Here is a 26,818-nt window from a genome sequence, read left to right on the forward strand (position 1 = left end):
AGTTCTGTTCAAAGCCGAATGCTATCTTCCATGAAAAGGTGATTATTAAGAGCCGCTACAGAGGCAATGCCCCAGGCCACAGAGAGCTGTGTCCTGGTGCTGGAGCACTTTGCGTTGTCACAAGAGTACTGTATCTAGTGAGCAGCTACAAAGCTGCATTACCCTGTAGATAAGCACCTTGAATTTTTTCCTAGTTTCCTCCACTCGGCCCTACGGCAACACTTGCACTGTTTGGAGTCACAGCTCACCTCTGAGTTGTGACTGTGCCTGTTCACAGGGAGAAGGCTGGGACCCCGTGGCTAAATATACCCATCTAGGTACTGTATGGTGCCAACGCATAAAAGGACACCTTTAACAGAAAGCCCCGTGTGTTCTGTGGACAGTGTTGGGACAGTTTATCTTTCACTGCAGCGCGTACATGTAAGTGGTAATTGAAATGTTATGGAAAAGGGCCAGTGAGTTAATGGGAAGTGTGCCAGAGTGCTCTGCTGCCTTTCTCCTTATAACATGGGCTGTCAGGAGTGGAAATTAAGCACTGCATTTCATGCAGAACAGTGGTGCTCTCAGTGAAGTCCTGTATTTGTTTAAGCTTGAAGGGGGCTGCTTACTGGGGTGGTGTTCCCGGGCAATTTTTCTTTATGTTGTTCATCTTTAAAAAATACCAGTTCCATAGCTGAACACTAGAGCTACTGTTCTGATTCCCACATGCCTGGTGGACAACAGCTGTGTATCCTTAACTTGTCTTTTCATATAAATTGGTTGTCTCTTGCTGAAGAACACCTAATTTGTCAAGCCTTTCTCTAAACATACAAGCACGCTGCAATTAAGTGCACACCCAAATGCATTCACAAAGGCTGCAATTACATGCACACTTTCTTGATTAGCATGCTCACTCTGAACCTAATTAGTATGTCAGAGAGTCTTTGTATTTACGTTGGCATAACGAGTCTGATTTTAAAACACTGTGTTTGGTAGACTTGTGAAATGTAAACCATACGTTTCGGCAGACAAGGATAATTGGCATGTGTATATGCGGAACTCCCTGTGTGTACAACGGCGTTTAAAAAGAACAAAGTCTAAAATAGAAATTAGACACCGTGACAAATAGGAAAGTGCACCTTTAAAAGAAATGCAAGAAAAAGACTGGAAAGCTGTTGTGCAGGCTGGCACAGTGTTGAGCTCCTCTGGAGAGAGGATTCTCTCGGTACTGTGGAAGAATTTGCTCCCTGCCTCCAGCAGAGCGACCACTTCGCTGCAGGCAAACAGGGAAGGCTCCTTTCCTTGTATTTAGGGTGTGGCTCCTTCATACACAATATTCAGACTAGCAGGGTTCTATTTAGTCTGTTGCAAGGTTATGTTTTGAAAAATGATCTACTCAGCACTGTAAGTATTTTGCTACATTTTATACCTTCCAATTGACAAACAGAAATGGGCAAAGTGCAATTCTCTCAGGAACGGTCAAGCAAAAGCCACTGACAAATTCCATTATTATGTTAAAAGGCATAGTCTGGAATACCTTCATTGATCCTTCTACTCATGTTCAGAAAAGGCTCACATGGAATTACTTGTAAAGTTTGTAGGTTCTACAGAAACTGACCTTTATAGTTTATTAATCGATAACAGAGGAGTTTAATGGTTCAGGCAAAGAAGAGATGATGTAGCACATTAAATGTAGCTAACATTAGTTTCCTATGATGTCTTAAGATTTACAGCAAACAGTATTTTTATCTTCATCTTGGAAAGTTTAGTTAAGCATGTGTTTTGCCGGACAGATTGAATAATTGAGAAATCAAAATGTAGTTTGCTGTACAGGGCTGCTTACATATTTTAAGTACTTTAATATTAAAGAATACCAATGAGATCTTAAAACACTTTTTATCGAAAGAAGAGCATGCTGTACAAGTGAGAAATTGTCTAAATATGTGGATAGAAGTGAGTCACAGAAAAAGAGCTGAACATTGCACATTATCATTCTGAATGGTATTTTAGCCTTTTAGAATCACTGTGAGAGCAGCCTGTCACACTGTTGTGCATTACAAAGACAATTCAAGAAGCAATCTTGGATCATTCAGTGACACTTTGTTTCGGTTTCATTGTGGAAGCTGTGTGTATTTCAGGAGAAAGGACAGGGAACAACAAACAAGCTCGCTAGCACTGCGGCTACTGTCAGCCTCTGCCCACCCTGAGCTTAAACTCCCAGCACCTGTGCTTGCTATCCCTTGGCTATACGTTAGACAGTGTATGTGTTCTTTGTATACCCACCCACATTCCCTTGTCTGGGATAATCTGTCAACTGCAGCTTCGCTTCATCAATGCAAGCCCTTAGGCCACCAGCAGACACATCAAAAGGGCACATTTATAGTCACTCGCTTTCCCTCCTTCTGCTTATTTTGAGGTATTCACTGACCTCACTGAAAAAGTGCTTGACACCACACTTAATCACTTATTGACACCTGGCAGTGAAAAGAGCTGAGCCCAACATTTCTAGCATGATGAGTGATGCAACCCAAGGTGCCCTCAGAATGTGGAGAGTGTGCTCACTGCCGGTAGATAAGGCAGAGCTGCTGAACACATGAACTGACCATCTGAAAACCAATATGACTTTGTTGTAAACCATTTACTGTCGAGCGGACTTGTCCTGCACACAGAAGGACTGCCATCTGGTGGAGGAAATGTATTAATACAGATTAATAAGTTCCTCGTTAGTGTTGAGGGGTTTGTGGAAGTTTCCTGACCACAGCCAGTCAGAGGCACCCTTGCTACTTTTTAAAACCTTTGGGAAAAAACATCCCCCCCCAACATCCTCCACTCTTTTCAGAGCATTGAATGTGTAAGAACCGCAAACAAGTAAACATGTAACATGTAAAAATACCTCTTTCTGCTTCGTCCTCAGTGCTGTGACTGTACTGTCTCACTAGAATTGGAGGGGGTCCTTGCTCAGCTCTTGGTATTTCAGTAGCCTGAAGTAAAAACAATGTAGAGGTGCACATCAGTATTGCATGCACATAGTTGTTTTTAATAAAATGAAAAAAAAATTAAAAACTACAGAGTTAATGTCAAAAGTTTTGTATTCGTCTCTGTGTGTTTCTACAACATATCCTCTGTATATTATAGAGTCTTACATGCAAGTCTGGCTATTCAAACTAATGATCTCTTGTCAACACATTATTAAGGTGGTGGACCACTGAGCCCCTTAGTTTAAACAACCCGTAAATCACAGAACCAGGCTACCAGTCAAGCTACAAGAAGCCTAATCTGTATATTGTTATGAATGAGAGAGCACCCAGCAGTGTGATGCTATCACATACAGACAGAGGAGATGAATGGCTCTCATTTTTCAATGTCACCACATACAGATTGGATACAAGTATTCTGGGATTCCTCACAGGAATCCTGGGATTTACATCCTCCTTAAATTCAGTGACTGGGATTCTAGAGGATAGTAACGTGGAATGGCAAAGAACAGGGTCAATCACAGTGAAGGCCACAGTCTCTACTTGATCTGCATCTTTTCTGATTGAACTCAAATGCAACATTCTAGTTGGAACTAGTTAGTTAGAGTCTGGCTTTGAGTCTCCTAAAGCACATCCAGGAGAATCACATGGTTACCAATGCTTTTTTGTAAGGTAGTGTACATAAAGAGAAATCACACTGTTGTAGAAATACAATAGTTCTTACACTAAGAGAGGTAGATAATTGTAGATAATAGAGGATTATCCATCTGCATTGCTGATATTGTATTGTGCACCATTGGGGTTAAATAGGCTTTTTTTCATTGCCTTATCTAGAAAAAAAATATTTTTGTTAATACAGTAGTTATATAATCTTCCATTAGCAATACAAATCCATTCACAATACTTTGTTGGATTTTTTATTTCCATTTATCTATTCCACTTTCTATTGCATTAGCAATACTTTGCAGGATCCAAAGACCTTAGCAGACTGGGAGAAAATGAGTGAAAGCTGACTGCACCCCACCTGTGGTGCACTGCGGATGTCCACGGGCTGTGAGGGTCTGACGGCGACTGGCCGCGTACGAGGAAGAGGCACTGGCTGCTCATCCAGATCCCTGAGGCTCATGGGGCCATAAGTGTCCTGGGAATCTCCCAGAGCGACACCTGGGAGCAGACAACACAGCGCTATACTGTATCCCCACGTTCCTGATAGGAAGCACTCTTGTGTTCTGCAAGAGGTACATCTCACAGAATAATTACAGTATGCAAATTCTAAGGAGTCTCTATTGACAGAAAATGAATATTACACAATTTGAAAACAAAAAATCTATTTTAAACAAATCATTTCTCTACAAATCCTTATTCCAGTGGCAGAGCAGATGAATAATAACGGTAATTGAGTGACTTACAAGCAGTGTTACTGCAGTGGAACACACATGAAACAAGTGATCTTAATCTTAGAGACACATCAATCAAGTTGGGAAGAGGTTTTACTTTAACTTGAGTACCTGTGGATTAATGAATTGGTGTGTTTGCAGGTTATCATTAAGTATTAATGAAGACTGATTCTGTCTAGCATTCTGGAAAAAAAGCCTCAGGAAATTAACATGGTCCCTAGAGAGTGAGATTATATCTAACCCAGGACACATTGATCTGAGGTACAATAGAAGTAAACTAACAACTTTTAAATTGAATTCAAACCACAGCCATGTAATTCTGCTAGTGTTCATAACAAGCTTAGAGACAAACACAATCCACGTTCCCAAAACATGCAATGCTCTAGCAATGTTTTCTTATGTTTGTGACTGAACGCTCTTCTATATCTTTTAAACATGCTTCAATTCAGCAGGATATTTTTGTAATCCAGTCAATACTCAAGAAGTATTTTTAATCAACTCTATGGGTCTTATGTGCAGTCTGTCTTCTTACACTTGCTAAAAAAGCCCAATGCCCAAGGATGTACCAGACACTTTCACACTCCAGTTTCATTTAATTAAAATTAAACGGAGACATCTAAGCATGAGTCAGTGAGTGAATCAGGAAAATTGACTATGCACTAATACGTTGCAGGTAGTTTCTGGATTCTCAAAAACAATATCTCAAGCCTTTTTCCTTGAGTATCATCATTGATAAGAAAAACACAATACAATACAAAATACAATACATCTTCTGAAAACTGGCACATTCAGGATTACTGTTCTTGTCTAGCACTGCCTGCTCACTCTCACTGTCCATGTTCACACATGCCAAATACACTCAAAAATATACTGCATTTCTATACTGTACATACTGGGATTTTATATAATCGAAAGAAAATTATCACTCTATTTATGCATGTACAGAATGTTTTGGACATACTGCTTAAATATGCAAACATATTTTGGATACTGCTTAAATGCTTTTGGTGTCAATGCTTTTAATTTTAACTGACGCTGGTGACAAGGCAATTTAACATGTTGAATGTTGAGCCTGAAGAAAATCAAGGAGAAATACAGAATGACAGAATGGGAGAAATATGTCCGGCTTATCTAGAGAACAATGCCGTCATGCCATCGGTCTGCATCACGCGAGCTCACGATGGCCAGCTGTCTGGAGAGGCCACAGCCAGCAGGTTCTATCCTGGCAGCAGGATTGGCAGTGACAGCCAGGCCACCACTCACAACACCTTGCTAAGATCAATACGACTGCAGGCTCTCTCTCCACGGCACCCGAAACGCGATCAGCATCAGCAGTTCATCTGTGAGCAGAGGGGTACGGGCATGTCTTACACCAACAGGAGAAAGGAACTGAAACCTTTCAGCTTTGGAGAGATGAAGACTACGAGTGGACCTGATACACAAATTCAGAATTCTCAAGGGCATTGACACAAGCAACCCAACGTACTTCTTCAGACTGAACAGTGGTACAGGAACCAGAGGGAACAAGAGGAAACTATGTGGAAGGGCTGTTAAAGCTAAAAACACTAGGCACTTTTTCACCCAAAGGCTTATGGGTATATGGAACAGGCTACCGAGCCATGTTGTTGAAGCCAACAACAAGAAAAGCCTGGATTAATTAGCTACTAACTTCCAGACAGGCTAGATGGGTCAAATGGTGTCCTCTAGGTTGTAAGATTTCTTATCTTTTTATATTCTAAATGGTCATTGTTTGCAGGCCAGACGACCAAAGAGGGGTTCAGGTCTCCCCAGTGTTCATCTATGCAGCAGAGTAATATGGTGGTCTGTGTAATACCTCGTCAATTTACCAGCAGTACTCTTAGCTAAGCCATCATGCACAAACAGAACCAAACAATCTTTTTTTGTTTAGCAGTCAAGCCAAGCTCCCTATCAACACAAGACTGAGTCTTGCACTGGGGAAGTAAAAAACAATATAAATATATAAAGGAACCCTGTTGGGAAGACTTTCCACTGAGCTCCAGTTTCCAGCCTTACGTGATGAAAACCCAACAGGAAACATTCCCAAGTGATTCCAGAGTTCATTCACAGTGTCACCAGGCTCTGCAGAGTAAACACGTCTATCCCCCTGTGCACAGCAGCAGGGCAGTGGGAAAGAAGGAAACCGGCTTCAGAAAACAGGCAGAACTGTGACGCAGAGCAAACAGCAAGCGTTCACAGGGAAATCACTACATTGAGTAAAACTCACCTCCTCAAGTGGCAAAAGAGCAGTAAAGCAAAGTGAAATCATTGTAAGAGCACAGTAACACCTAGACAGGCAAATCAGAACATATTACTAACTCTGGAAAACCGTGACAAAGCAAATTCCTCCATCTGTGTCAGATTTACCACAATACACTTGCATAATGGAAGATAGAGTTGGTCACTGGGGATGTTAGTCAAAATGACTAACACTTAAAGCCTGGTGCAACATCAGGGTGTTACCTGGCTCGTGATTCTGCTGGCCAGGTGAGAGGGACCTGTCCTCTTGCTCAGGCACTGTCTCAGCATTCAGGCTGCTCTGATCCAGCAGGAGTGAGTGTCCAGTCAGGAGAGTCTCCCCGGCAGCCGTCAGCCTGGGCCTCTGGCCCTCACTCACCTCCCCCATGCTGCTGTCATCATCAGAGTGGATCTGCACATAGGAAACACTCAGGGGCTCAGTGCTGCTGCTGCTCAATTTCGTTAACAACACAAGAAATACCAAGCTGGGTGGGTTTCTTTGTCAACGCCCTGTGGACAGGGACCAGAGTTAGACAGCATTCATTACCTCTACTACCATGATGAGAGATTAGACGAGAGATGCTGTAAATTAGCTACAAGATTTCAGAAATGTAACCATTCTATTTTGGCACTGACTTTGCTAAGAAATCATATCGAAATACTTCATTGTAAATGTGATAAAACACCAAACGTGGGTACCATGCATTCAGTCCAAATACAAGATTTTTTGCTAAATATTTACAATGTGAGACCTGTGAGGCCTAAATTATCTGCTGGATTACAGAGATGTTTAATATTTATACATTTAATTGTGTACCTTTACAGCATTTTGTATAGTGTACTATTTAACATTAATATTAACATTTTATTCAACCATTAGTGGCGTCAGCTTTTGATGCCAGGATCACTGTGGAAGGAAGTCAGAACTGATTTTCCATGTTCTTTGGTGACACCTACTGCTTGAAAGAGGTACTGCCTTAACACTACCTACAGCAGTGTCAGTAACTACATTGAAATCTTTCCTGTTTCTATTTTGTAATTCCACATATTTATTTACCACAGAGCTCCTATGTTAGTTCTATTAATATAAAAATTACTTCAAATACTTCAAAGTCATTTGTTTCCTCATTATAGTAAAAGGTCCAGAATGCCATTCAAGATAACCCTTTTATTAACCCAATGTTAAAAATGGGTCGTTTTTCTTTATTTCTTCATTCACAGATTAATTCATTCTTTTCACAGAGGTGACACATTACAGGCAATTCCTTTTAATGATGCTGCCCTGCTTAATAACATGATGTACTGTACCTACTGGAGCCCTGCACTAGTTTACATCTGTCATCACATCTAGAACTGAGGGAGTGAAGCAACGTGTGTTTGTGTGCTGGCAGACGTAGACGTGTGGGATGTAGTCAGCTGGCAGCCCAGCCCGAATTCAGAGGGAGATCCCCCTGCCGGCAGGCCGGTTTCTGAAGCGCCAGCGGTGCGCTGTACCTGTGGGTGGACATGTCCTTCCTGCAGAGCGGTGAGGCCCTGGTTCATCCTCGCCAGCAAGGACAGGACTGGGTCCCGGTGATGCTGGACATCTGGCCTCCTTATGACCTGCCCCTCGCTAGGGGGATCGTAGTCCTGACAGAAGAAGAATATTAACAGGCTCACTCCTCCAGAAGGCTCCGCAGCCCAAACGCTGTGCTTCTTCTCTCTACTTGTCAGCGAGGAACCAACCCTCACCTGTCCCTTTGCAGCTCCTCACTTGAGTCTCAAATTAATATGCCAGAAGTGCAGAACACGTTCTTAAGGATACCATGACAGCAAATGAATCATGCTGCATTTAACAGCCTGAAGTCAATAACAATGTGACTTATACAAATTGAGTATGACGTACGCAAGTGAAAAGCATGCTGCCATCACTCTCAGTGATGTCCAGCTCAATTCCATGCAGAAGGTTCCCAGCCGAGCCTGTGTTTAAAAGGTTAGAGGTTCGCTGTCCCACCAAAGTCAGCTGTCAGTAAATTGGTCGCTATTATGGGCCGAGAGAAAGTCAAGCCTGAGATTTGTGTTTTGGAATTTCGTATTCCTTAAAAGTTCAACAGATAGGGCATCATTGTTTAGTCTAGCAAATGCTATAATCAGTACTCTGAATCACAAGACAAGATTGGCACGGAGTGTCTGGAATATTTAGGTTTCATTTCGTAATAGCTTTCAAAGCACGAATTCCAAGGAAGTGAAACAAAAGAGCACATTTCACAATCAAAAGATTACATTTCCAAATCATTTTACATAAGAGACTAAATAAAGTAGTTCTGGTAGTACTCAAGGTTGTTTATTTCAATATTTATATATTTATATACACTAAGCAAGAAAGAAGGCCGCAAATAAAAGTCGAATTACATTTTTTCTGCTACTCTCAAGAAAGCAAAGTGGAAAACTGTCTGTAAGTGGTTTTTAGGTTTGAGCTTACATATTCTCCCACCATATAATGTATTAATTTCCCTGTGTTTAATTAAACAGTCCCTGTGGATTGAATGTACAGTATGGTTTTCATAAAATAAGAGATCAAGAAGGCAAAGACAATATCAGCAGACGAACACTCAGGATTCGGGGACACTCAGTTTGATATTCTGGGCCTTATCATAGCCTGGGCACCAACCCAGCCTTCCATTATTTTATCCTGGTGCCAACCGGGAGCCAGCGTTCAGGAGGGACTGCCCGTGAAAGTGCCTCACCATGTCCTGAAATCCATGCAGTGAACTGGACAAGCTGGCGCTGAGGTTTGGGAGAGTCAAACCTCCTTCTGCCAGAGCTGCAAAGGAAAGGCAAAGCAGAAATGAGCTAGATACTAGAGGGGCAACAAAAAATATCTAGAAATCAAATAAAATTCTTCCTGCGCTTTCAGATACTGAAGGATTAAATCTGTGGTGTTCTGACTGATATTTATATCAGAATGCTAAATAGTAAGGAAAGGAAAGTAGAGACAATTGCCCCAATACACTATATTCCAATTATTTATTTGATTATTGGTCTTAATATTGACTGTATATGTCCACTGTTCTCATGAAGTGAAAATCATGTAGTTTGCATGAAAATGATGCAGCTGAGTTTTACTCATTTAGCTGTAACTCGGATGAGATACAGAGCAGAACCCTCCCAGACACTTCTATTACAGGTGCACTGTGCTGAATGGCGCACCTCTGGCTGCAGCCAACTGCCCGTAGCTGAAGAGCAGCTCCCCTTCGGAGATGTTCCTGCCGGCCGTGTCCGTCTCAGTGACTGACGCGGTAGAGCTGCTGTCCTCGGTGGACGGGGTGGGCGGAGGTGGGGTCTCAGTAGCAGTGGGTGGGGCTTGCGAGGGAGGGGGCGGGGTTGGGGTCGGGGCTTGAGGAGCCACAGGTGGGGAAGGAGTGACCAGCGACACCGTTTCCTCCTCCTGGGCCACCGACATCACCCTGCAGGAAGACCCACATGGCAAAACTGGGGAACTACAACACATTCTATTGTCTCTATGGTCCTATATTTCTTTAGGGTTGGCATTTATCCAGTTTTTCAGGTCTGAATCTGTGTGCACTTATCATTTCTTAGGCACATTTTTAATTGCCATTACGCACCAGACGCTTAATGTAGCCTTAATTTATGCAACATTTCTCTAGGGCTTTGTAAATGTAGTGACAAAAGCAATTACATTTTTAAAACAGCCGTCCGAGGTAATTAATCACTCTTCATAAGATCAACTAATGCATTCGAGTGAACTTTGTTAAGCTCTTTGAAATTCACAATTAGTACACCAGGTGGCGCTGTTGTATTAGAATCTTTTAAACCACTGAAGTATACAGCTGGAAAGGTTTTCGAAACATTTATCGCTTCTATAATAATAATGTTTCTTTTTTATTAGCCCTAAACAATTTCTTGCATTAGGAATTCATCTTTTCGCATACCCCAGCTTTTCTCCAGGGAGACACAGACACACAGACAGGGAGAGAAGCTTGGGGTCAGAGCGCAGGGTCGGCCATTGTACGGCGCCCCTGGAGCAGTTGGGGTTAAGGGCCTTGCTCAGGTTCTTCGACCATGTTTAGCAATGATTTAACGTTTTCATTTTATTCACTCTGTGTTCAGTTTTATGCTGACTTGTGTGGAGTGTGAATGGCCTAGTAAGGGATTGTCTTGACCAGTGAACTTTGTGACTCACACTGCTCTTTGGGAGGGCTGCTCCTCCCTGTCAGGCCTGGGGTCCTCCTCCTCTAGGGGGAGCTGTGCGTCTTCCCAGGAGCTGGGGAGTGGCCTCGCTGGCTCTGGGCTGGGGTTCCTCTCGGGTTCCGGAGGAGAGGGTGTGGCCACAGGGTGGGGAGAGGGGATTGGTGTGGCGGCTGGTGTTATCACTGGGCTTTTGTGCTCCTCCTCAGGTTCTTGGAAGCCAGATAAACAACCAAAAGATACAAGCTCAGTCTGGGGCCTGCTGTGCTTTGGAAAGGGTGTAATAGCAGTAATGCTAAGCCTACAATACGTGAAAGACCCTTTTAAAATTGTCGGCATCCAGTGTTTTCAAATTACAAAGGCAGCTGATTTTTTGACACCTACAGGAGCTTTTCAATCCACTTTTTGTCATTCTGAAGGGACTCTTGGGTAAAAAGCTAAAGACCCCCGACGGCGAAAATCCCAGTTTTTGCTCAGCTGCGCAGCTGTGCCATTTGGAGTTGTACCGGTGTGTACTGGGGCTGAAGGTTCGAGCTCGGCCTCTGAGGACTCCGCTGCCGACTCCCGCTCGGACACGTCGGGGGTGCGCACGGGGGATGGCGCTCGGCCCGAGGGGGGCGGGCTGGGGTGGGGGCTGAGCTGAGGTGTGGGCAATGGTGTTGGCACGACAGGCTCCTTCTGGAAAACAGTGACATACAGAGCTAGGTACGGGGCAGGCAGATCTGTGGTCTTGGAAGCATCCTTCTGTGAATGCCCCTGCCCCTGACTGCTGCAGTCTGCTCAGCTCTACGAGCCGGGACCCCTCTGATGGACTGGCATCCCGTCCAATAAGGGACTCGTGTTCCCGCTGTCTAAAGAACCACATGGCTCGTCACATGGACTTACCTTGCCTTACTGGAGAACTTGAGGCTCATTTTCATACTTTAATGACAAAATAACAAGTTAGTTGTTTTCTAAAACAAGAATCGGTACAAATAAGTGGAAGCATTCTGCGCTGCTCGGTGAGACCAGGCTAGTCAGTCTCTGCCCTGGTGTTCCTCCAGTCAATCGTCTGACTGACTGGGGCCCGAAGCTAACAGTACTGTAGGAACGGTGAGCGAGCAGGCTGAAACGCGTCTTACTGGAGGAGCTGGCACTTCCAGAGCCGCGGGGGGAGAGGCTGGCCTCTGCCCTTCTCTCTGGCCCAGCATGATGGCTATGGTTTCTGCCAGCGCGTCGTTCACATACTGGCGAATCAGCTCCGAGTCCACGGGCACCCCAGCCTCCACGAACAGCTGCACACCTCCGCCGCCCGCTGCCTCAACTGCACAGAGCAGAGACAAGGTTCGTGGGCAACAGCCCTGGGTGAAGTTCCCATGGTTCAGGAGTGGAACTAGGGGAATTCTCCAGCTTAAGGTTGGAGATTGTAAAGAAAACAACACACACGCGAGTGGACTGTGTTAAAACAACAGAAAACATATATTAATCACTGTGTGCAACTGTTTACTAGTTTACTTCTCATCCATACATCCATTTCCAGCCTCTTTATTCTCAATGGTTCACAGTAAGCCAGAGCTTAATCCACCAGAACAGCAGCCCGACACAGGGCTCACACACACACACACACACACACACACACACACAGAGGCCAGCTTAACCATGCTAATTCACCTTGAGAGCATGCCTTTTCACCGATTCATTCATTATTGTTAAAACTGTTTATCACTACATTTCTATGTACTATTGTAAAAAAGCTATTCATTCTTGTTTGGATCGGGTTTTCAAGGTCTTCTCTACAATAGAAAATCCCCAAACAAACTGGAAATCATCTGCCCAAGGTTTTCACCTCTTTGCAGGGCTACCTTGTGAGGAAGCTCTTTTTTAAAAGCTAACTAATTGTGCGTGCCTAGATAACAAAGCCCTGCTAATGCAATTAAATGTTTAAAATATTATGGCACACTTTTCATCTGACTGAGAAGAAGCTCTGAAAGTCACAGGAATGGACCTGTTTCCTATTGAACAGTTTTTTCAAAGCTACATGCAGAAATCTGGTGCTCATCAGCAAAGGAATAAGTGCTGTTAAGATGACCAAGCCAACAGATGACTAGAATCAAATATGCACACTCAAATACAGGCATTCGGACTTTACACACAATGCTTTGTTTATTGGAAACTCTGTCAGAAATTCAAAAGGAATACAGTCCATCATAGCTGTAGTTTACCCCAGTCTCTATCACACACGTTCTGCAAGTGCTTTAAGCTTTCAGGTGAATGACGTGGTACTCCAGACTATTATTTCCTTCTAGAAAAGGGATGTGCTCCAACAGATCATCAAGATCACATCTTTATCAACAATGAAACAAGAATCTTGCATAACTAGCAACTATGTTTTCTTGTGCTGGTGTTACCATTTGTTCTACAAGCTCATACTTGTATTTTACGGAAACCAAAACCCAAAGCTTTCATTTTAAAGCCACTCGATGTATGACATGCCAAGTAAGCAATGCCAAGGCTATTTCTGTTCTTTTACAACTGGTCACCAGAACCGACCTTTAACAGACTCCACTATGCCAAGCCAACTAACAACTAACTGTGGTGACATGTGTTTCAGGCCACTCCCTTCTGCTTAGCTCATTTCGAAAACATTGTTTAGCTTCTGCATAGTTACTGTTTATTTAACTGTTCTAGTAGTATTCATACACATGGGAACAATATTTGATCTTTAAGTGTTCATAAATGAATTGTTTTCACTAGAAAATAATGTGCAACTCAGTTCAATTTTGGTTTGAACAAGGATCTCCTTCACACACTCAATGGAAAGATAAAACAGCTGATTAAAGAGAGAAAAACAATATAAAAATAATTAATTCCTCCATCATATGCAAGTCATAAGGGCAAATTACTGTATGAGCTTTTCAAATTTGCTGTCATCTTCTCAATGTTTTTGAAAAAAGTTACCCAATGTCATTTTGGTATTTCAGTACACAATGTTTTGAATCCACTCACTCCCCTTAAACTCAATCAAATGCAGCCCCCCCAAAAATAAACATAAGATGACAAGTATGTTAAAAGCTTAATAATCGAAATGTATACATTTGTTTTAATTTTATATTCCTTTAGGTTCTTCACATAAATAGCCATCATCATGTATGTATTACATAAATACATGAAAATGATAACAATCCCTGCTCATGGTGTTCCTGAATCCTAGAGAGGAGCAATGAAGGGATACGCTCAGAGCAAAAGAAAGTGTGAAACCTCTGGAATCACACTGAAGAGCTGAGGGGAGATTAAAAAAACGATACGCAGGCAGAAACAAAAAAAGGGCAAACGGTTAAACTTAACTGGGATAGAGGGCAGAAACATTTTTCAAAATATAAACTGGGCGGTGTGGAAAGCGCTGTACGAGACACAGACAAGCCAGCGGGAATGTTGGCCACGCCCGGGGTCCGCTCAGCCCTCACCAATGTCAGAGGTGGAGGCTCCGCTGTCCTCCAGCTCCGATGCGCCGCTGTCCTCTGCAGCCTGGACCCGAGGGGGGTACAGCTCGGCTATCACGCGTGCCATCAGCTGCTGCTCCACCCTGCAACACACAGGCCCTCTCCCTTCGTTAGCTGAGCCGCCCACACACACACACACTACACTGCTGAGCCTTTCTCAAGCAAACAATTCAATAAACGTGAAAGGGTGTGCAGAGAAACTGCCCGCTCGTTGCCCCTGGTTGTAATTAATACACGCCCCTGATCACGAGCGCACCACGCTGCTGTCGGGCTCGTGGTGATGGTGGGCGCGCCTTCACTCAGCCGACTGAAATGGCGAAGGCAGGGAAGGCAGGACTCACCAGTCGACCAGCCTGTTCTCCAGGGTCTCTCTCTGCTGGATTCGGACTTCCACGGCATCGATGGTGGGCCGCGGCTCCGGAGCAGAGGGTGGGAAGGAAGGGCCGTGGTAGGGGGCGAGGGCAGGCCCCACCTGGCCGTTTATCTCGATCGCCGCCTCAGAGAGTCCATCTTCCTCCTCTGAGTCCTTACAGGAAAAAAGGAACGAAAGATAAGAACCCAGTGCAACTCGAGTGAAACAAACAAGTTACTAAAAAACCAGTGAGAAACGTAGTGGAACAGTGGCAGAGAAAAAAGAGCCCACTAAGTTAACCCATTCAACCCTTCTCCAGAAACTGGCAGACTGGCACAGCCTCGTCTGAGCTGCACCTTGTTGCTAACAGGCCTTTGCTTCCAATACGCTGGAACACGGAGGCCATTGCTGTGCTGCTAAAACCAAAGCACTTGCACATCTCTGTGAGGCTGGACAAATGAACGATTTCATATGTCAGGATACGCTTTGTCCTTCCTGTCCCCGGTGAAGACATGTGTTCAACATGCTTCTGTTCTGATTAGAAGGAGAATTCCTGGTGTCGGCAAACGGAAGTGCACATGAGCGCCTACAAAGTCCCATTGCTTTGATCACCATTCTTTGTGTTCACAGCCTGCCGATTTGCTGCGCGTTTCTCTTCCCCGAGTGAAAACAATTTGTCATTTGAACAGCAACTGGCTCTCTGCAGTGAATAATTAAGAGGCTGGCAAAGGCTACAAAATCAAATTACAATGAGGCAGATTAGATCACCTCATAACTTATCAGTCTGACAATTTATTAAATTAAAATCTGGCTGTGTAAAGTTGAAAACCACCATTTCAGAAAAGTACTGTTAGGTGAAAAGTAAACAGCATATGATATTCTCCCCTTGTACTCCAGTCTATCCACGATCCAGTTGTGCAGACCTGCTGGCATCCCCTGAGCAGTCAGCAACAGGTTAAAAATGGGCACGGTCATGCACTGGAAATGTAAATCTCTTTGATGTCCGGATACAATGCTGTACGCCTCTAAGGATGGAAATAATTAAAGTTCCATACATTATAATTTAAGCACAGGCCTGAGAAAGAGTGTGCTTTATAAATGATACTACACTATTTTCATGCCATATCTACAAAAACTGACCTATGACCTATGGACATGGGCAGCTGATATAAAACATACCCATTCCGTAGCATTTAATAGTTGGTTTGCCCCCAGAAAAATAACATTAAAACAAAAATCATGATGTTTGTTATACATCATCGTATTATCTAACCAAACTCCTACCTGTGAAACACTCTCAGGCCGGGACTGCTAAAGCAACTTTTATATTTGATTCACAATAAAAAAAACAGCGGACATTTACAGCAAAACAATACCCATGCAAAACTAAGAAAGCAGTCTACACACTCAGCTGAAAACATTCGTGACAGTACTCACAGTCCCAGACCCTATCAGGAACAACATCAATCATTGCACATATTTGGCAAAAGCTGGACTTAAAAATTACTGCTTCAAAAGTACAGTAAATCAGCTACACTGTTACATGGTAGACAGGAACGCAGCACGGTGTTACGTTTCTACGTCTAAAAACTGTGAAAAGTGTCAAAGTGAGTATGATTTTAGGTCAATAGTTTGGATTACTAGCAGATTCCTTGGCAAACAGGCTGGAGGAACTCCGTTAAACAGGCTACATTATCTCACTGGTATGGGCAAGCTTCCAGAAACAAAACCAAGTACTGTGCAGCCAAATGTGGGGAGTGTTTGAAGTTTTTTTTTTGCTCTCCTTTTCAATAAACATATCACTTTTAGAGCCAAGACTTGGGATTTCTGGACAGGGAGCTCTGAAGTATTTTCATCTGGATTTAAAATGTTTTAAGTACTGTCTTCAATAGCTTTTGCTGATACAGTGTATATACTGTGTATACAGTATATTGTTTCCTGGCTAGAAATATAGTTTGCTGGTGGAAAAACAGAACACGTGCCAAAAGGAAGAATGTAAACCATCCTTTATAGCATAATTAAAGTAAATTGCTCCCCCATTATATTTTATGAAAGAGGCTTCTGGCCTTGACTGTGTTCAGGGATTTCTAGCATAATTAAGGCATGTATGCTGCTCTTAATCACCAGTTAAACAATCACAAGAGGCTTCTCTGAGGCACACAACAGGTTAAACTGTTACCCAACTTTCATCATGTACCTAGAACAATTAAAAGTAGTACCATCTGACCGTGCCAGTCTCGACACAACATTCTCTCTGGATGTCAAATACAGGCTGTGTACATTTCTTCTACTTTCCTTGGACAAGGAATGCAAGGTGCCATCCTCCAAGAGTGCCATTCAACATGCTTTTTTACTGCCTAACATAGCGGTACCTACTCCTAATCCTGGAGTACTCCTCCATCAGCCCAGTTCTTAATCACAGGCTAATAATAATAATAATAATAATAATAATAATTGCACTTATATAGCGCTTTTCTGGACACACCACTCAAAGTGCTTTACAGGTAATGGGGACTCCCCTCCACCACCACCAGTGTGCAGCCCCACCTGGATGATTTATTTGAATGTGCTCGAATTTTCTGTGTGGGGCTTTTTTAATGTGTATCCATCAGGCAACCGTGTTCCTTAATATGGCAGTTAGAAATCATAGAGCATCACTAAGAACTGATGTAAGAGAAGGCTGTATAGGTTGAGGTTAAGAGCAAAGATGATATTTAAGAAGGTTTATAGCACTGCAAACAACCTATCTCCAATTGGTTGCTATCAAAGCTCATGTTTATACTCCTACAGGAATGATTTATAATTTGAAAATGTTCTGAAACATTAGCGTAGATGTTTCAGCAAGAAAAATGTTCCAAAATTTGCAGTTTGAGAACTAATTTTGTACTCTGTCGCCAGAAGAGGGCAGTGTGAAATAACACTTTTTTCACCTTCCAGGAGAGAAAGGAGTGATAAAAGGATCGGTATGCAGCAAAGAACACTGTTCTTATATTTTACCTACATAGAACGATATTGACCGCTGTCATATTTACAAATTATCTGATCGTGCTCTTGCATGGACATTTTATTTGCACAAATTGATTCTCAAATCGAATTCTCAAGTTGTTTAAGGACTGCTGCATTAACATGGACTTTTTCATGCAAACAAAAGAGCTACAAAATCTAACACGACAGAAAAGGAATTATAGGGTGTTTTTCTGTAGCTCTGCTGAAAAAGAGTAAATGTACTTCCCCAAAATTTAGAGGCCCAATACTGTTCCTTTACCAATGTCCTGTTGGGCATTCAAAAGGTTTCATCCAACTAAATTGTATATGTAACTACCATCAGCAACAACAAAATAGAAAAAAGTTTTAGTTACAACATGTTAATATTGTAATACACATTGTTAATGATTGATATGCATCTGAAAAATGGTAAATTAAATGTAATTAATTGAAAATAATATTTAAAAGTTATTTTCTTAATTTTATTTTTTATCTATTTAGCACAACTAATAGTATGTAGTAAGTTTGCATATACAGTATGTGATTTTTACTATTTTGTAGAAGTAAATGTATTATTATTTGTCCATTTGACTGCAAATCCCTCTAGAAAGAGATTTGATTTCACAGAAATATCTGGAAATTGTAACCTGATTATAACTGGATTTGCAGCTTTGCATGCCTCAGTACCAGGGGAGAGGAGAGTACAAACAATCTGTTTTTACACTGTGTTTACTAAATATATCATTCTTCATCACTGTTGTAAAGGGTTTCTGCTTGGAAAGTGCAAAATAAAAAGGATCGTGCTTACACGATTACAGAAAAACCCAGTAATGATTCTCACAAAGCCCAACACCAGCAATTTAACTTACTGTACAACACACAGAAGGGTTTTCTCTGTAACCTAACTTTACTTTTTCATTGATCTATATTCACTGATAATCGATTAGTATCTGCAGAAAGTGCATTTCCGTGTATCAACCAGACTTTCAGCAATTATTTAACTGTAACAAGGGAAGATAAGATCTTGTGCACACAGATGAACAATTAAATTAAAAAAGGTCAAAATACAAATGAGTCCTGTTTTTATATCACACTGTACTCCCAGCAGCTGGTGCTGGGAGTTATAATGTAAATAGTGGAGAAGAAAGAAACTTAAAAGAATTACCTGGGCTATGTCAGTGACAGCAACATAATCTGTTCCAGGGAACTCATTAGTGTCTTCTTCCTGTGTTTGGGCTTGTTCCACAGTCTAAAACACAACCAAATGATTATGTATTAAATACTAGGTTTTTAAAGACAGGAAACATTTTGACTGAGAACAAGACAATAAATATCTCCTGTGTCCCTAAGAGGGTGGTTGGTTTTGGTGTCCTAGTCTCTTATCACCTGCTTAACAAGCTGCAGCATGTTCAAAACTCAACTGCTCTGATTTTAACCAAAACTAGAACACATTTCAGCACATTTTGCCTGTTTTAGCTTCCTGTGGATTTCAGAACAAAATGTAAAATCTTGCTGCTCACTTTCAAGGGCTAAACACTTTGCCTCCTGATTATACCAGTGAACTGCTAACCAACTGTGCAGTTAAAGACATATGTACTTACTGTACAGTGCCTTTAGTTTGAATATACAATACTCCAGCGTTCCTCCCAACTACACCAAACCTGCCTTTCCACTATCGAACAGTGATTCAAATCCTGATCAAAAAGAAAAGATCTCCTGTAAAATTATTAATGAACTAACAACAATCACATTTATTGTGTTCATATCCAAACAATCATCTTCATAACAAAATTGATAAAAATTAATGCATTTCTTTAACAAATTTAATCAACCAAATTCAGTGGTTTGGTAGAATAAAGGGTTTGAACACAGTACTATCTTTGTTACATAGTATCTTTAAAAATACTTTACAGATTATTTCAAAACATAATGACCTTGATGTCTGTATGATGTCTGTACAGCCTTAAACTAACATAACAATGACATACTGTACACTATTTCTTAAGTGAAAAAAACAAATGTTTGTCTTTGGAATTTTCTTTCAGGAACTACAAGCATTGTTACCAGATGGTCTAACAGATAGAAGCCCTGACCTAAAATGACCTTGAACTGCTGTTTCAATCTATTCCAGATTCCGTTCTGGCTTGTAATTGTGTGTAGGCTGCGACTACGGTATGTAATATGGGGCTGATCGTACAATCAGATGTTACTGTTTGAGAATGGGTCTTCATTCCAATGAATCAATCCAGCAAAATCAAATTCAATTGATCAATAGCTCTCTACGCCATACAAGACCGGTATCACACAGTATCACATTCGCCATCACTCTTTCGAACACATATCTAATTTCTCATCTAATCTAGCCAGTAATTTGCTTGGACTTTGTGAGAACTGCAGGAGGTGTTCTGTATTGGCTGAACACTTAAAACAGCACAGGTACTGTAAGATACTGGGAGAAAAGGCAATGGAAGGAGAAATTGACAAAAAAAAATCCTTGGTTTGTGTATGCACTGTGGATTTCAGTCAAGTTTGCAATGGTGGCAATTATAGAAATGAAGGACTAAAGTAACCTGATTTGTAATGAATTGTAACTCCAAAATTTATTTGTGCTTTGACAAGAGCATAACTTTGACAGGAACAATTTTATCAAACCTTGTAACAGCAAATAAAACTAGTTCTGACAGAGACCACAGGTCTGCTGGATAGCCAATACCTTCTTTCACCTGTACGCAACACAAACTACTCCATACTATCACTTGTAAATTTGAGAGGCAGCTGATCCTAAATCCACACCTTGTGGATGTTTTCACCTTTATGTCTTAACTGTCGTATTATGCAGTTAATAAGCCTTGTGTTTGTTTCTGCACAGTACAAAACTAATACTGTACATTTACCCCATGAAATTGTTATTGTAACCTCTGAATCATATATACTGTATTAATACAAGTAATAAAAATGTACTCTCTCAGTAGTGAATGCAATCGATAGCAGTATTATTACTAAATTTGGTAAGTTTGTTCATTTGACCTTTTTAGAAAGTTGAAGCACAGTGATCTGAATTCGCAACAGCATCATATTTAAAGCATCTTTCCAAAACCCGAGCAGTCTGTAGCAGTAAGCCCCAGCTTGCTGCTTCTCTCTGAAGAAGAAATGAAGCCGGTGCTTGCAACACAAGGAGAACATTAACATTCATCATACAAACCGATGTCAAATGCTTTCCTGACCACTGATGGAGGGCAGAGATATCTGGTGATCACACAGACACTGGTGTCCTTGCGACATTCTGATAACAGGTTTAGAATGCAATCTAAACTCCAGCATGTCTGACTGACAGACACTTTCCTCAAACAAACTCAAACTTGATGCGAAAGGCTTTTTCTGGTTACTCTATGGAGAGTTAAAACACCCAGAAACACAGAGGTAAAAATTATGGGGCATGTTATGCTGATATTATGTTGTGTAATATTAGGGAAACTAATGGGAAAAGGCACCTCCAAGAACAGTAGGATATTCGAGGAAGCTTGCCTGATCCTGACAGAAAAATATTAACTGCTGCCGAGTGCTTGGAAATGTTAGAAACACAATCTCATGAGTCAGCAGATTGGCAGCCCAGTATTCAGAGGTTACTGCCTCACTACCCCTTCCAGATGAGGCCCTCTGTCTGCTAACGAGACCTGCTCCCAGCTCAGGAAACCTGTCTGGAGAACTTCTTGTTTTTTCCCTTTGCTCACAGGACTCAGATTAATGTCTGAAGCAGGCAGAAAGACCACCTCAGGGATTTCTTGAGTTCAGCCAAGACAGAGGAAAAAATACTTTTATTTTGCAGTGTAACAGAAATACCACAACAAATAATAACTTTATACATTTTTAAAAAGTAAAATGCTTTTCCTACTGTAGGCTTTGTTATTAATTGAGTTTCTATGGGCTTCATAGCAGGAGCCTGTGTTTGCTTTGTATCTCTCAAAAAAGCTCAATGTGAAGTGTGGCAAATTGGAGTTACTGTATTTCAGAAATCCAGAGTGAGATGAAACCAGCCATCGTATGGAGCTGATCATGAAAACAATGTGACATTGATGGTGTGATGATGTCATTACTGAAAAGCTGAAAGCAATTGACCTTTGTTTCTGCTATGAAGTAGCAAAAGGCACATTTGTGTTCTGCTTTTTTATTACCTTTAAATTTGGCCATAGACTTATTAATTAAAAAACACATGTAAATAAAAAAATAAATGTGAATGTTTGTAAAGAGATGCAGTTCTAGTGACTGGTGCATTATGGCTTCAAGATCAATCAGTCTTGTTAGATCATCATTGCTTTCTGTACTAATAATTTCCTAATCAGTAATTTGCAGATACTGTATTTGAATTTAATTTAAAAAGGTGACCTGCACTTGATTTAATTCTAATGATCCAAGGCAACTGAGACAAAAACAAATACATAAAACACAAAATGAGTATCCATTAATTAAAGCTGGGTAAAAAAAAAAACTGCAATTCTTTCTCTTTGCCAACTACAAAGTCAATAACAGTTGCAAATTCCATTAGAGATGCTTATTCGTGTGAAACGCTGTGCAAGAATAATGCTTTAGAGATTTCTTTCAATTAAAAAAGTAAGTACACGGCCTCTCAAGCTTCTGAGTAGATTAGCAATGATGACAACTACAGTATCTTTACCTCTGTAAAAGATATGATACTCTACGTTATGTGCAATTGGTAGCCTCAGCAAAAAGAAGAAGCACTTAATGTGCTATTTTTGTGGAACATACTTTCAAGTGTTGAGTCCTGTCAAACTCCGTATCTGCCTGTAGGAAAATGTACCCTGAGGACACAGAACTATGCTTGCACTAAAAACAGTAAGGCGTGCTTTCCCAGTATAATTATGCTTTCCAGCCTTGCTTCAAAAACACTAGAACAGCATAGCGATAGTTTAATCAGACCATTATCAATATGCTGCAGTGCACTGGGAATCATTGCTTTTGAAAGGGTGGCTTGATCTAAGACATCTATTGTTTGTCTGCCTAAACCTTTCCTTTCGAAGAAATGAAAGGGAGGGGCTGTTTCGGGTGGGTGGGCACTAATCCAAGACTCCCTCAAATTTCAAAGGCTCTGCCCGCTTGAGCTGGCTGTGTAAAATTAGCAAGTAAAAAGCTAGAAAAGAAGACGCAGAACTAAACCGAAACGGTCCACCCCCAAGAAAAGACAGTCTTCCAAAGTGTTCAAAGAGGAAAACATTCGTGTGAGAAAGCAGTGCAGGCACATCAAATAGATCATTTCTATTACCTGCTACAAAGTTATTTCTCAACAGCTTGTGAAGATTATTAATATGTTTGGAGAGGGCAAACTGATCTCAGACAGATTTGAAAGGCCTTTGAAGCTGGAAGCACAGCACAGTTTAGCTTGAATTTTTAAAAGCATTACCCTGCAGTGAGATGACAAACTTATACAGGGTCACTACACAGTACAGCTGATTCCTTTAGAATGTTGTGAAGGAAGTTGAATTATTTCAATTTGAAGTGCCTGAATGTAAACTTAATATGAAGTTATTGCATGCCACTAACAACACATAACATGCAGTACAGATGTGGTGAGCAGTAACATAGTCAAACCTTACATATTCTGCAAAAACATCTCCCAGTTGGAATAAAACTGGAAAAGCTGAAATCTTCCTGCTGCTTTTTCCTTGCAAGAAATAAAATGGTGAAATCAAAGTGACTGTTTATATACGGGCTGAGTGTTGCCAGGGGATAACCTGCACTGAAGAACCAGCCACACACATTAATGACCACAAGGTTAGTCTGAATCTAAGCAACCGCAGAACAAGAGATGTCTGGATTGCCTGGCTGCCTCCCAGAGCCTGAAGTTTGGGGACGATTTGTTCGCTCAGCCCCAGTCAGCCGTGTTCCAGGCGTAACCCACAACTCACCGGGAATGCAGTAGCTTTGTCAGGCGGGCTACACTATTAAGATGAATACAAGGGGGAGAAAAACCTCCCTATTTATAACTTGCCCCGCAGCCTGCAGGAAAATGTTAATGGTGTCACCGTTTAAGGTTTGCTGCTCACTTCCTCTGCTAGTTCTTGGTTCTGGTCTATTAGTGTCTCACAAATTGCAGAAACGCGGACAGGCTGTGGCTCATTTACCAGTGACACTGAAAGGCAAATGTTACTGAGATCGTATTAGATAGTCTGTGTTGAGCCGCACTTACTAGAGAACAAAAAGATCATATTTTTATTATAGGTTTGTAGATGATTCACTCTAGCCATTACATTCAGTCAAGAGCAATTTTCCTCTTCACATTCACATATTACAGAGTTATTCATGTAGCAAACTACAGTCACATTTCAAAAGTTTTGAAAAATAAAAATGGTGCATGCTTCTTACAAGCAAAACAATTTTTGTTCAATATAAATATATTAAATTTTTTTAATTCATAAAGTAAGACTGGGAATCTACGGTACTTTTAGGATACATTCATACCTCAATCGAACCAAGAACACAAACTTAATATAACAGAAAGACTTCCATATCAAATAGTGTCTAGTTAAAAAAGCTTAAAATTGTATTGTGTATTGTTAATAGTGCCATTTTCATGAATAATTTAAGTACACAAAAGTGACACTTTAAGTTACACCTTTAAGAAGCCCTTTAAATAATGCAGAAAGTTGATTGCTTAGAATAAAATGTATGTTACTTAAGTGGCTTAGATCCACCAAGCCTCAACTTATTTTTGTTGTTCTAGGCAGAATACATGATATGGAAATGTACAGTAGTTCTGAAGCAGTTGAAAATTCCTGGCTCGAATGGAAAGACCTTTGGAATAAAAAGCAGTCAGAATTACGTCCAGGGGGTCTACTCATGTCCTAGTGCAGCCAGGAGCTCCAGCAGCAGCTCCAGGACTTATTTACAGGCCCATCTAACATGGACTACAGGAGAATTAGTCATCTGGCATCAGCATTCCAGACTGCCTGGGGCTGCTCTCCTGACATTCACGAGAGGTATGAGCATTTCCACTTGGTGAAATAGTGGCACAATGACTAAGTTGAAATCAAGATTCACAGAATATGAAGTCATTTCAATTTCACCACCTGGGCAGATGGGGTAGGCTACGGTCACTTTTTTTAAAAAGACTGTGAAACCCAAGGCATACAGTATAGTATAGAACACATCAATTACAATCTGCAAAATATGCTGGTAATTATAAAAAATGAAAATAAATACCAGTTCTGAAAATGATTTGTCATCTTTCCCATTCACTTTTGGTTTCTAATGAAAAGTGAAAATGTTTTCTAAACTTTTTAATTAGTACAAGACAGGACTCTATACAGTAATTACCTTCAATTATTCAATTATTAAAGAATACTATTTCATTAATGGCACCTTAATGATCAATTCGGGCAAACATAAAAAATCTAAACCTGTTTGCACAGACCTGGGCTTAATTTGTTCCACCTATGAGGAAGATTTTGGTTTCCTAAAAACCCTACTCAATCGAATGAAAGAAAAAAAATCATGAAGCAAAACAACAGAAGGTTTGCGGGATTTAAAAAGTGGGGGAAAACCTACTCTGCCCTATGTTTTTCCACAAACATGCTACGTTTTGCCAGACAGGCAGAAGTGTTGAGATGCAATGTACAGTAACAGACTGCTAAAAACAGCTAGATCAGACTTCAAATGGAAAAGAACTGGCTTAGCATGTACATCTGTCAAACAAGTAAAACACTGTCAGCTATTTATTTCATTTGGTTACTCAAGGCAAGACCTCCTGGAGCTTGCTTTTCTGCAGACAGACATCTGCATTCATCAAAAACTGTATTAATGCTACATGGTATTAAGTGTAGACTTTCTTAGAGGTATACACAAAACTGCAATGCAATGTCAGTAAACCGATTCCTGGGCTCTCAAAGAATCTCACTGCACAGACTCTGAGGTGACAGTGCCTCAGCAGAACACAGAAATCTGCTAATACTAATAAGAACAAAATACAGTATTAATTAGCACTATGCACATTTAGAAACATTTGTAGGCTTAACTACATAATAATCCAAAGACCATGGTAAAAAACAATCAACCAAACAAATACTGTATATTTAAACTGATACTTGATCTAGAAAAGTGTATTCAAATTTAAATTCAATTAAAATTTAATTTAGTTTAAAGCTCAGCTTCACTGCTCCACCACAGTAATACAGACTATGTTTGAGCTTTGCTGCAAGTGTTCCACAGCGCTGTAAACAATAGAAACATCCAGTTGTTTTCTTCTGCAAATTGTCATAAACCTAAACGAGCTGGAACACACGATAACATTAATACCCATGTTTAAAACCGGGGCAAAACACGGTTATTCAAGGCGAGGGAAATGTGCTTGCCTTAGCGTCTGCAAAATTAATCTGCAAATTCAGGCCAATGCTGTGCTGTCAGAATAATAAATTCCAAGTCCAGGAGCCCTGGCAAAGCTCCAGGTATATTTGTTTCTGTGCCCAGGACTCTGAGAGCCGTGCACTAAGTCAGCTGGCTTGACTACACTGTGTAACCATATGGATCAATACCATACGTGAAATCCCACACCAAGCCTGGCACAGTGCAGGCCACATAGTTTTAACCCTTTAGAATGACGCATATTTTCCAGTCACAAACGCTGTGTTACCCTTACAAACCTAAACAGCACAAAAAACTAAGTTACGTACAGGAGATGCACACAAGAATATAAACAAGACAAGGTATTACCTGACTGGGTTCTATCTTTATTAAAATAGACACTAAAATCTAATATTCACATTGACAGGTCAACTGAACATAAATCATCATTTATGATAGTGACCTAGGAAACTCCCACCGAGAAAACAGAAGCATTAGTGAAGCACAACAGTATGTTCAAGACCTGGGATACCTGGGAAGGCAGGTGGGGGCTGAAAAGCTTGACCAGCTAGCCAGACCGAACGGTCCCTCTCATTTGTTACGTTTATGTTCTTAAGCAAGGAATAATATCCATTTGTTCAATAACGTGTTCAAATAGCTTTAAATGTCACATATTCGGCCTGACCTGCTGAAGGCCAAGGCCGGTGCAGGCTTCAGTCCTGACTGTACACCCCCTGCATTCATCACGAGCAGAACACGGCCCTTCCTCAGAGCACAGCACCAGGCTCTCCTGAAACCTTTTAAAAACACTAACCTGGCCGAGTATGGGGGACAGAAGAGGAGCACAGAATACAT

The 26,818-nt window shown here is 41.1% G+C and overlaps 1 protein-coding gene across 10 annotated transcripts in view; it reads right to left on the reverse strand.

The window, feature by feature from the left end:
- kiaa0586 (KIAA0586 ortholog) overlaps nucleotides 1–26,818 on the reverse strand; it is a 177,236-nt gene that overhangs the window by 20,876 nt on the left and 129,542 nt on the right. For 8 of the 10 annotated variants that reach the window (XM_088647581.1, XM_088647580.1, XM_088647579.1 and 5 more), the window contains 12 exons: nucleotides 18,777–18,860; nucleotides 14,616–14,800; nucleotides 14,239–14,357; nucleotides 11,917–12,098; nucleotides 11,302–11,473; nucleotides 10,791–11,007; nucleotides 9,797–10,053; nucleotides 9,334–9,410; nucleotides 8,102–8,236; nucleotides 6,833–7,019; nucleotides 3,979–4,118; nucleotides 2,873–2,960 (listed from right to left, as the gene is read on the reverse strand). In XM_088647581.1, coding sequence (XP_088503707.1) covers nucleotides 2,873–2,960; nucleotides 3,979–4,118; nucleotides 6,833–7,019; nucleotides 8,102–8,236; nucleotides 9,334–9,410; nucleotides 9,797–10,053; nucleotides 10,791–11,007; nucleotides 11,302–11,473; nucleotides 11,917–12,098; nucleotides 14,239–14,357; nucleotides 14,616–14,800; nucleotides 18,777–18,860 — 1,843 coding nt within the window. The remainder of the gene's footprint in view (nucleotides 1–2,872; nucleotides 2,961–3,978; nucleotides 4,119–6,832; nucleotides 7,020–8,101; nucleotides 8,237–9,333; nucleotides 9,411–9,796; nucleotides 10,054–10,790; nucleotides 11,008–11,301; nucleotides 11,474–11,916; nucleotides 12,099–14,238; nucleotides 14,358–14,615; nucleotides 14,801–18,776; nucleotides 18,861–26,818) is intronic. The other 2 variants (XM_088647578.1, XM_088647582.1) reach the window with 2 other exon arrangements.

This window comes from Lepisosteus platostomus, chromosome 10 (genome assembly GCF_059453375.1).
Source record: "Lepisosteus platostomus isolate fLepPlt1 chromosome 10, fLepPlt1.hap1, whole genome shotgun sequence".
Classification (NCBI taxonomy): Eukaryota; Metazoa; Chordata; class Actinopteri; order Semionotiformes; family Lepisosteidae; genus Lepisosteus; species Lepisosteus platostomus.